General features: G+C 35.1%; 1 protein-coding gene across 4 annotated transcripts in view; it reads right to left on the bottom strand.

Annotated features, from left to right (window-relative positions):
• Positions 1–12,825, bottom strand: part of LOC127425230 (oxysterol-binding protein-related protein 10-like) — a 50,194-nt gene extending 37,369 nt beyond the window's left edge. For 2 of the 4 annotated variants that reach the window (XM_051670967.1, XM_051670970.1), the window contains exon 1: positions 12,382–12,823. In XM_051670967.1, the coding sequence (XP_051526927.1) occupies positions 12,382–12,548 (167 nt within the window). In that variant the 5' untranslated portion in view covers positions 12,549–12,823. Of the gene's footprint in view, positions 1–12,381 lie in introns of all 4 variants that reach the window. The other 2 variants (XM_051670968.1, XM_051670969.1) reach the window with 2 other exon arrangements.

Consider the following 12,825-nt stretch of genomic DNA (forward strand, 5'->3'; position numbering starts at 1 on the left):
ACCCAACCCCTGCTTGTGGGTTTTTCTCTCTCTCTCTCTCTCTCTCTCTCTCTCTCTCTCTCGCTGAAGCGGATCAGTTCTTCTGTCTGATCACAGGAACACCAGCACTGAACAGAACAAGCTTTACACACAGCATGACTGTCCAATAACCTCAAACCACACACACGTTTAGCTATCTAAATGAGAACATACAGTACCACAGACTACTATTGTTTTTATATAAAGTTAACTGTAATTACTATCAACTAACCATACTAACCATAACCCTAAACCTCGCCCTAACAGAATTTTTTTTTTTTTTTTTTTTTTTTTTTTTTTTGCATTAATAGAATTTTCATTATCATTAAAATCATTGTTTAATTTATATATAAAATGTTTTTCCAAGTGAGGACATCCCAAAATGTCCCCAAAGAGAGGTTATGTCCGATTTGGCTCATTTCAGGGTACAAATTTGTCCCCAAACTATAGCGAAGTACACACACACACACACACACACACGCACACTCTCACACACGCACACACACTCACTCACACACACTCACATTTACGCACACACACACGCACGCACACTCACGCACACACACTCACGCACACACGCATATGCACACACGCACTCGCACGCACACGCACACACACACACACACGCACACACAAGCACATTCACGCACGCACGCACACGCACACAGGCGCACACTCACTGGCAGGCACACGCACACGCACACGCACACTCACACGCACACTCACGCACACTTTTTGTTTTTACATAAGAAAAAAGAAAACAGAATAATCATTAGAGTTTTTTTTTTTTTTTTTTTTGCTTAAAGTAAATTACGATTTTTTTCCATTGTGACAGAACTTTTATTTTTATTTTTATTTAAATTTAATTCAGCATAAATTAACCCTTAAATGCATGGGAATTTCACCAAACACTCTTACATATTCGGGTCTTTAGAGACCCGGCACGTATATCTAACACAAACTGATCTACAAAATGCCCACATTGTGTACAATTTTCAAAATCTTTTCAAGACAATTAGAAAATAATCAAATAAATGTATTTGTTTAATTGTTCATATTTTGATGTTTTATTTTTCAAATATCAAAGAGATAATGCAACAAATCAGGACAAATCTAGAACAGGATTCATTACTTTCACACTGAAATTTCATGAGACGCAACTTGCAGTCAAACACATACTGAGCTACACTTAACACATAAACTACACATAAGCTACACTAGTGTTATCAAAAGTACCAGTAATTCGGTAACAAGTCGGTACTTAAATAAAAAAAGATGTAATGATTCCAGTGATTCTACAGTACCGGTAGTACCGGTCAGTCTTACTGACACACGACTGCTTTCAAATGCTCACGTTATTTGTGCTCGGTTGCTCCTTTTACACTGAAATGCACAACTAATCAAATTAAAATTGTGATATGTCCTAGTGTGATTATTAAACCGCGAAATGCTGCAATCGTAGTCTGTATGAGCTGCATGAGCTTTAAATGAATGTGCGAAGCCGACCGCTCATACACTGGAAACTCCACAGACTATGAGAATCATTTGTGTTGTATGAGATGACAGAGCAGAGCACTAATCCACACTGAAGCCTTATTTTTATATAATTTATATAATTAAATTACAGCATTCACGCTTTAACGATCACACTGAACCATGTAGCGAACATTTTATCCGGAGAAGTTAAACTTCCGTCAAAATTACACGTCAAAATAAAAGCACGATTCATAAGAAATGCAAAACAGAAATATACTATAACTGTATAGTAAAACGTAATCCTCACTGTAGAAATAATAATATTTACAATAATAATAATACTTAATGAATAATGATTGTAATAATAATAGAAATTAAGCAATATATCACAAGCAAGAGTGCTTTTGTACTGAGCTTTAAACACCAGCAGTCTGGAGAGTCAAACCTTCAGATGTTTATCAAAACGTTCACACCTTTTGCCAACTTAAACCTGCATCACAAGTCCAGTACAGAGTTTCATTAAATAATCAGCCAATAAGTGTACATTATGAGATTATCAGCACTGCTTGAGGAATGATTCCCAGTAGCATTAGTCTTAAAATACTGTCTAAATAGGCAGCTCACTAGGTTTTGAAGCTATTTAGATGGCCGGCACAGAGACTAAAAGTGATAATGACACACACCAGATGATGAGCTCATTACCTCCACACACTCTAATGACTGATTATATCACGAAATTGCATCCATGAAAATTTAAACAGGCTCCTGTTAATTCTAAGATGTGGATCATTAAGTCAAACTCTTTTCCATTTCAGAAAGTCAGCGCTCAACTGAGAGCTTTTATGGTGTCAGCAGTCTTGTACTGTAACATGTCTAATGTGCACTTCAGCTAATGAAAAACCAGCTACATCATTCATGTGGTGCCCCAGATTAACACTGGTCCACCCAGTCATAGCTGTTGCATTATAAAGGCTTGAAAATAATTATAAAAACTAACTGCATTTGCATTTGAGTCATAAACCAACAACATGTGAATATCTGTAGAAAAATGAAGGCCGAAACATACTGTACGCATGTACGTCAACGCAGATGCGATCACTTGGCCAACGTGCGGTCCAGTTGAAAATGCTCAACGTGCATTATTGTGTTACTGTTGCGGCAACAAAGCTCAGTACTCAAGGGGCGATAGAGTTACTTTCAAACATCTGTGCCATTCAGGTAATTTGTTATAAATACATTGGCAATAACTTGCCTCCTCTTTGGCACCCTCCCAGCAGGTGGCACCCTAGGCGACCGCCTAGTTCGCCTATGCCTAGAAACGGCCCTGTCTTGGGGTATTATCAGAGGACTCCCTGGGCTTTTCAGAGATACCAAATGTTTGAGAGTTTGGCCATTATAACTTCCTCTCCTTGCTCTATAAATATAGATTGAAATGTATCACATTTCATGATATAATATTGATTAAAGTAAGTAAATTTAACTTAAACATTTCATTTAATACAGTAACCTTTACTTACAAATCTGATGTACATTTAGTAAAATTTAAATGAACATTTTATTGCAACATTTCACATTATTTTACCTGTGAAATTTACTTAAATTAGCAAATAAATATGACAAGGTTTTTCTACTTAAGGACTGATGATGACGCATTGTAAAGATAACAAACAATCTCGAATAATATTTACTTACAAGCTAGAGCATTCATTTTTACATGTTTGAATTTAAGTACAAAAGTCTTGATATTTTCAAATTTATGCTTTAACTTATTCAATGTGGAAAGCATGTCATGATACTGTGACCTTTAATTGAAGATCCATGTTATGAAATGACATCACACTTTTGAGGTGGACATAAGTCATTCGGCATAAAAATGTTCGAGTTATATAAGTGTGTAACAGTTTTGTTTTATTAATGTTTTCCGTTATTTTGTGATGTTAGTCATATGTGATCAGTCATAACGTCTCCATTGTTATGGGAAAAAAAAAATTGGGAAAATGACTGTCATTTTACAAAACCAAACATTTTTCCCCAATTTGGAATGCCCAATTCCCAGTGCACTCTAAGTCCTCGTGGTGGCGTAGTGACTCGCCTCAATCCGGGTGGCAGAGGGTGAATCTCAGTTGCCTCCACGTCTGAGACAGTCAATCCGCGCATCTTATCATGTGGCTTGTTGAGCGCGTTACCACGGAGACATAGCGCGTGTGGAGGCTTCACGCTATTCTCTGCGGCATCCACGCACAACTCACCACGCGCCCCACCGAGAACGAACCACATTATAGCGACCACGAGGAGGTTACCCCATGTGACTCTACCCTCCCTAGCAACCAGGTCAATTTGGTTGCTTAGGAGACCTGGCTGGAGTCACTCAGCAAGCCCTGGATTCAGACTCGTGACTCCAGGGGTGGTAGTCAGCGTCTTTAGTCATTTTACTATTTCAATATATTTATGTAAAAAAAAAAAATAATAATAATAATTACAAATTTGGTAGATAGATATCATTCAGAGACCCTGTAGTGGCTGATATTACCCAGTGAATGTCCACCTGTATTTTCCACCCTGCCCATTTAACAGGATGGACACTCGAATTTAAGTCATTTATCTTGATGTATGACTTCTAAAATCTTTAACAAATCTCTTTAATGATGAAACATAAAGATACTTATTAAAGTGTTTCATTTTTCAAAAGTTTTAAAGCACTGAATTGTTGGAAAGACCCGTCTAGAAGTACGAATGTAGGTGTTCAAGAGATCTCATTTGGGTTTTTTCCTGTCCTATAGGGACGTATTTGTACCACTGCTGGAGAAGAGATGTGATAAATATGGTTGACATTTGGAAGTTGGCAATGTGTCTTTCCAGAGTTCAGTCTTGCTCTGCGACACTCACACTCACACACACACACACACAAGTCATTGCTCAGCCCTACTATCCTGAGTCACTTTTTGGGGAAATCATATTAAGCTGGGACACCGCAGTATCCAAAAGGATTGCCGGGCTCCAGTTTCTTTTGTATCCATAAGAGCACAGATAGCTCATGTGACATGTCTAAAGCTTATTTAAACACACTGCTTATCACTGGTGGATTGCTCAAATGTGATTTCATTTCAAAGGAAATGGACTTTAAAATGAGCATTGGATAAGAGAGAGAAAACTGTTCCCTTCCTCATACCACCAAAACATCAATGCCAAGAGATCTTTTGTTAATTATCAGTTAAACCATAAACCTATTAAATGCCAACTGACCTTAACTTAACTACAATTCCTTCTGTAAAATGTTTAATTGTTAGACTGGAAAACCTCCAAAGAACTGCGATGTAACTCGAGACTTGTGGCCTTTCTCAAATGATCAGACCTTAAATTGTATTGTGACTAAATTCCTCTGGTAAGAAGACCTAAAATCTTATTTCAAACACATTTTTTTAAGCAATGCATGTAGACATTATGACCAAAACTGAACAAGTGCTTTGAAATTTACAGACAAATCAGAAGTGTTCCGTTTTGATCATTTATAACAAATATTTGCACTGTACATATTATTGTAATCGGTAAAAACATCAAACTCATCAGATAGCCATGTGTCTTATGTTGTTGGAAAGCTCTTAAAGAGTAGAATACAACAAGCCTATTTCTTTAACTCACAGACAAAAATATAGTGAGTAATAGCGAAGTGTGTGTCTTTGACAATTATGTTGGTGTTGCTTATATGCCGCGGTTTTGCTTATAACTTCACGAAAATAAACAGAATATAAAATATCACATACCATTACTTAGAGGAGGTGATTATCTTTCAAATGAGCCCACACACAAGATAATCAGATGCATAGATCATTAGATAATCCACATGAAGCACAATGTTACATATGTCCACCAGGAGATGGCGCCAAATACATGACACAGACTCAATGATGACTCAAATGGCACAGAATGAAACTCATTCTGTGAAATCTCGTTACTAAAATCATGTCTGCATGCTATGCAAACCTTTAGTCATTGTTGTGTTTGCATGTGTAATTAGTTCTTATGTACAATTATTATGTTTTATTTGTTTGGAGAGGCTTTTGGACGCTAGGATAAATAATTTTTGTAATGTTATAACTTTTGATTGCTTTGTCGTATCAACACAAAATTTCTCACAGATGCAGTTTTTTCTGAGCCACCTTATTTACACCCAGAGATATATATAATATAAGAAAAAAGTAGATTTTTGGTACATTTTTTTGTGTGTGTGTGTGTGTGATTTTTCAGCAGTTTCTTAAGCTGAGAGTCTCCAGTGTATCATAATCTATATCATTTAAAAATGTGAAAAATGTTTTCTTTACAATGATACCAAAGACTTGACCCTCCTTGTTTTTATTGAGTTATAAGCCTTTAATTTGGGGTATGCTACTGAAATAGGAAAAACTTTAAAAACACCTTTAGTGCTTAAAGGTTAAACAACACAAAGAACAGAGGTAATTTTAATATGAGATTCTGTATAACAATAAATATACATTTGTAATTATAATATATTTTTTAAATGTATCCTTTTGTGTTCCACAGAACAAATAACAGCAATCGGATGTGGAATGAGTAAATAAAAATAGTAAAAACAGTTTGTAGAATTTTTGTTTTTGGGTGAACAATTGCTTAAACCAACCAACGTCAAAGTCAGGAGATGAAAAAGATAATTCAAGTTTTAATCCTGCAGATGAAGGAAGGTTATGTGAAAGTTACACATCACTTCCTGTTAAAACGGAGGGCTCTGATTTAATAAAGGAGGTTATTGAAACTCTGTGACCTCTGCCCTCCTCCTGACTGGCACTGGCTCATTGCTGCAGCATCGTCACACGTCTGTACGGTTCCCTTGACATCTGAGCACTCGTGTTTAGAATGAGTTTCTGCAGCTGCAGGCGGGTTTCCATGGTGACGGAAGATTCATAGACAGACTTCAGTGAATGAAAGAAGATAAACCTGAGTCTTGGAATTTTGAGGTCACAGGTCAGAAAACACACATGCTCTAATTATAAACCTAGGCATCTTCTAACTATATCAGACGCTGATTTCACACTATAACCCTCTGCCATCTGATCACTTTCCAGAACGTAACACTTTGATTTTTAATACTTCAAGTAAGGAGTTTTTTTCAAATTAATAGCCAATTTAAATTCATATAATTAGGGGTCAGATTGGTCCAGAACAAAATAAGGATGTACTTTTGATGCCTGTATAATTTACCGGTACAATATACTTCTATATACAGGTTTAATATCGTTTATATTATTAAATTATATAAACTTGATATATTTACCATCTGGAACTATAAAAGTCTTCACTTTAGAATGTTTTGATAATCAATGTAGTAACATGTAGAGACACAAACACAAAACACCATCAGGGTAACACATGTGACACTAAAATAATGCAATAAACATTAATTAAATTACATAAAATATAATCAAATATGATAGGGCACGCAAGGACTTCTGGGAGCACCATGTTATTGTTTTTCATTGTAATTTTAACAATAGTTTACTGTTAGAATTCTCTTGTTAAACATAGTATACATTTTTACCATTAATTATAAGGTAAAATCCTACTTTTTACATCTATTTTTGTATTTTTACAATATTTTACAGTAAACTTACATGTATTGTCTTGTTAAATGTATTATAATTTTTTTTACTGTATATGTTAAGGTAACTACCCATTAACCAATTAACATTTTTTTACTGTAACATTTTAACATTATTTTAACATTAATTATATGGTAAAATCTAACTTTTTATATCTAAATAAAACATTATTAGTAGTAAAATTACATGTATTGTCTTGTTAAATATTTTATAATTTTTTACTGTATATGTTAAGGTAAGTACCAGTTAACCAATTAATGTTTATTAAGATTTGTTTGTTTTTTTTACCATTAATTATAGGGTAAAATATTTTTTTTTTTTACATCTAAAAAAACCATTATTATTAGTAAATTACGTGTATTGTCTTGTTAAATGTTTTATAATTTGTTTTCACCTTATATGTTAAGGTAACTACCAGTTAAACATTTTTTAAGAAATCATTTTACCGTTAATTTACCGTTTATGTATTTATAAAAAATAAAAAATGGTGAGTTGGATTTACTTAAAATGGATATGTAGCATTTTTGCATCACGCATTTTAAGTAAATTCAACATATGGTCATGTCACAATTAAGTAGCACAAAGAAGATAATTGAACCCAAATGCAGGGATATTTATTAACTGCAGTTAAAAATGTCAGGAACAGAAGAAAACGATGGTAAATAGCACCAGCAAATCAAGCACGCATGAAACAAAAGTCTCTAGCAAAGGCTGGTGAGGTCTTGAACTTGTCATGACGAGACTAGACAATGAAGTGAGGAGTAGAGGAGTGTATATAGCATCCTGGTGATGAGATGATTGAGAAAAGGTGTAACTAAAGAGTGACGAGGCTCAGACTGATGGGGGCGTGACAGGTCATTTTATGTCAGCATAACTACAAAACTTTTGTTCACATTTTCTTTTACGACTGATTGTGTTGTATACATTAATGAAAATTAAGTAACGCTAAAAATGTATTAATATGTACGTTTCTCAGTTAAACTCCTGACCTTAAGTATGAGCAACAATAGCCTAATAGCAATGCTTGCCTTAGCAAATACCACTTATTATTATTATTCAATAATGTGACGTAATATATTGAATATATAATAGATTAAAATACTCTCTCATTCACTCTTGTAATGCTCTGGATAGAAATAGTTTTGTGGCATCATACTGGACTTGAAACCTTCTTTCTAGTGCATGCTTTTAAGTAAACATCTATAAAAGTAAATGATTTACAGAAGTAGTTTCCAATGCAACGACAACGACAAATATGCCAACGACACTTGACAACCCTCTACGGACACGTTGGAGAAGGAATCGCCATTGGCTAGTAAATGTTTGTTTTTACTCGCCAGACTTTTGACAACATGTTTGCGTAATGCAACTAAGAACTGAGGATATTAAACTTGTAATCAGTTGAAATTACACATTTTCCATAACTTGTACTGGGGACACAGAAGGCAACAAATTGTAGGAATGACCCAGACAGCAATGAGCTTACAGACTTTGCTGAAGTCACCTTCTTTTCACATGTAGAGTTTCAGAAGAGATCTCAACAATGTCTCAAACTGTGCTCAGATTTGTCAAGATACCAAAGTCAGAGATCTCAATATGAACTTAAACATATCATCAAATTCCTTCAAGAGCAAATGATCTGAGCTCTGATATCCACATTCATTTTATAGCTCTATATCTTTTGTGTCTAGTTTAATTTCTTCTAAGAAATTTTCAGAGAAACAAGGCAAAGTTAATAATACTCATGAAATATAAATGAGATCTCCAATAAGTCACCTGAGCTTTTAAAGAGCAATAACATTTCCCTCTGGGTCTATCTTAATTACAGCTGACATCACAGGACAGCAAATCACAGTCAATTCTGTTGTGCAGGTGTGAACATATGATCTGAATCTTTCTGAGTAGACACACAGGTCAGCGTGCCCTGAAAGAGAGAGTTTACACGACCTCTATCTGGTCACCATCCGCTGTCTATGAAAAGCAGCCTGAAATAACTGTCATGTGAAGTATTTAGTTTCTGCATATAATAATCTCTATCAGAGACTGTTTAAAGTGCAAAGATCAGATTCTCTTTCAGATAACATGTTAGTGTATTTATTTAAACTGGCTTCCTGTTCTCTCTTGTGCAATTATTCCTGAACATCACTTCATCTCTGAATTGCTTTTGTAACTTGCAACAAGTCTGAACGACTTTGAGTATTTGTTAAATGACTAACAGCAGAATAACACACTGAATAAATTACATATTAAAGTTTCTGTACAGTTTTTTTTAACCCTTTAAGCTCTGAAGGTGTTTTTATAGATTTCCTGTTTCAGTGGCATACCCAAAGTTAAAGGCTTATAACTTGAGAAATAAATTAATTAATTAAACAACAAGAGGGTCAAGAGTTTGGTATCATTGTAAAGAAGAAGAAAAAAAGAGACTCTCAGACTAAGAAACTGTAGGGTTAGGGTTAGGGTAACCCTAACCCTTGTTTTGTTCCCAATCATGTAATCTGAGAGAAATTTTGTGTTTATACAACAAAGCAATCAAAAGTTCTAGCATTACAAAAAATAATTTATCATAGTGTCCAAAAGCCTCTCCAAACAAATAAAACATAATAATTGTACATAAGAACTAATTACACATGCAAACACAACAATGACTAAAGGTTTGCATAGCATGCAGACATGATTTTAGTAATGAGATTTCACAGAATGAGTTTCATTCTGTGTCATTTGAGTCATCATTGAGTCTGTCTTTTGGCGCCATCTCCTGGTGGACATATGTAACATTGTGCTTCATGTGGATTATCTAATGATCTATGCATCTGATTATATTGTGTGAGGGCTCGTTTGAAAGATAATCACCTCCTCTAAGTAAAGGTATGTGATATATAATGCTCTGTTTATTTTCGTGAAGTTATATGTGAAAAGGCGGCATATAAGCAACACCAACATATTTGTCAAAGACATACACTCAGTGTTGGGAGGGTTACTTTTGAAATGTATTCCACTACAGATTACAGAATACATGCTGTAAAATGTAATTTGTAACATATTCAGTTAGATTACTCAAGGTCAGTAACGTATTCTAAATACTTTGGATTACTTCTTCAGCACTGGTAGATTTTTTCACTTGTTTTGACTATAAAAACTCTGCCAGTACAGTAAGTCAAAATACACATGATAAAAATACATTCTCTGAAAAACCTAAATATCTTATGCAGTGTTGTTTCTAAAAACAAGTTGAATCTAATTGATCTTGTTTTAAGGATTTTTAGATATTTTTACAGGAAAACAATACAAAATTATTATCAAGAATATGATTTTTGCCCTAATATCAAAGGTCTTACTAGAAAAAATAAATTATGATCCAACGTGAATTTTCTTGATAAAAAGATATGATCGTGTATGGTAACATGTGCATGTAAAATGGCTTGAAATAGCATTTTATCTTAGCGTAAAGCTGACAATTTACACAAGGTTTATTTCTATTTCTTCTGCTCCAAACTTACTTCAAACTTACTTCTCTGTCTGCTCGTATGAATGTAACACATCATAAGAAAGTGTTTCACCGCTGTTCAAATGCACTTTGGATCGCATCATTTATATGTATAAATGTTTTCCATCTGAAAGGACTAAATATTAAATGAAACAAATGACAATAAAATGCAAAGTAACCTCTTTAGTAATCTAAATACTTTTTGAATGTAACTGTATTCTAATTACCAATGATTTAAACTGTAACTGTAGTGGAATACAGTTACTTATATTTTGTATTTTAAATATGTAATCCCGTTACATGTATTCCGTTACTCCCCAACCCTGTATGTACTTAGCTATTACTCACTATATTTTTCTCTGTGAATAAAACAAATAGGCTGGTTGTATTCTACTCTTTGAGAGCTTTTCAACAACATATGACACATGACTATTTGATCAGTTTGATGTTTTTACCGATTCCAGTAATATGTACAGTGCAACATTTTTATAAATGATCAAAACGTAACACTTCTGATTTGTCTGCCTATTTCAAAGCACTTGTTCAGTTTTGGTCATAATGTCTACATGCATTAGAAAGTAGAGCTTCTAAACTTTCAAACGATACCTGTTTTGTATTTGACAAGATTATTGTAGTTATTAATATTTTGAAAATTTTGTTTTCTCGCGGGCAGTTAAGTAAATTTTACTTATTTTATTTACTTGTGAAATGTACTCAAATTAGCGAATAAATATGAAAAGATTTTCTATTTTAGGGATGATACATGATGATGCATTGTAAAGAGAATAAGCAATCATAAATAATATTTACTTATAAACTAGAGCATTCATTTTTACGTTTGGATGGAGTACAAATGCAGAATTTATTTTATATTTTCAAGTTAACGATTAAACTAACTTATTCAATGTAGAAACTACTTAATCTTTAATGTTATATTTACTTCACTACAAAATCATTTTTTAAGTGCATGATTCCTTTGGGTAGAAAGAGCTTCAGTGAAGGGTAAAAAATGTAACATTCTAATTCTACAGTTTAGATCTTAATATTTCAGTAAAAACAGATGAGTGAGAATCAGGAAGTTTTGTTCTGGTGCAAGACTTTAGTAATCATGGACTTTCAGAAACTTGGCCACATCAATTACACAATAACAAACAATCACAAACCCAAAAGATATGAGCATGCACGAGTCCAAAACTATAATAAGTATATATGATTATGTGTGTATAAATCAATACTAAGCATGTGCGTATATATGAGATTAGGTCCTATATGAGAATATATAAATATGAGAGTATGCAAGTAAATGAGTATATATATATATCAAAGATCATCCACCAAACTTTCGAAACAAGCTGTATCAGAACACTACACCTTGTATAAACTAAATAATAATAATAACAATAAAATAAAATAAAGAAGAAAAAATCCTAAATTATACAAATATATAATATGGAAATTATGCCACACGTTTATTCTGACAATATGATGTCATAAAAGGGCCGTTCACACAGAACGCGTCCTTTTGCGCTATAAAAAGAGCCGAACGCAGGTGTCTCGACACGCGCTTTTAAAAGTTGAACTTCTTTTTAACTTGACAAGCGTGTAAAAAACGCAGCGCTCCTGCGCGAGACAAAATAACAGCGAGACGCGGCGCAAAGGTCAAAGGCGTTCGTGTGGACAGCGCGGACGGACGCAAAAACGCGTTCAGTGTGAACGGCTCCAAAGATGCCACGAGTTGAGTCCAATCTAAACTTCCTCGAGTAGTTTAGCGGGTTCGGTTGTGTTCGGTACCTGTTCTGCCAGCCTTGGATGAGGTTGGTGTATTTGCTGAGCACCCCCTCTATCCTGCGCTTGTGTCCGGGCTGCAGCGGCGCGATCTTCCCCAGGGGAGCCGAGCCCGTCCGACCCGTGCTGCTCCTCTCGGACCTCGCTTTAGCGGCGGGCTGCGTCTTTTCCATCGCGCTGTGCCTGTCTATCCTGATCACGAATCCATGGCGCTGCGCTTTCGCTTCCCTCTGACCGATGCCATATTCCCGCTACGCGCGTCCAGTCTCTCTCCCTCTCTCTGCTTTTCCAGCGTGTTTCTATTGGAAATCTCAGAGTGACACTCCCCTCCAACCCGGATATAACAAACCCATCTGAACGCGTCTCATCGCGGCAGTGAGCACGACGCGGAGCCGTTGAGCGACGCGTGCGTGACGCGCAGCCTCTCATCCAATTGCTGATTCACCAAAT

Source organism: Myxocyprinus asiaticus, chromosome 34 (genome assembly GCF_019703515.2).
Source record: "Myxocyprinus asiaticus isolate MX2 ecotype Aquarium Trade chromosome 34, UBuf_Myxa_2, whole genome shotgun sequence".
In the NCBI taxonomy this organism is placed as follows: domain Eukaryota; kingdom Metazoa; phylum Chordata; class Actinopteri; order Cypriniformes; family Catostomidae; genus Myxocyprinus; species Myxocyprinus asiaticus.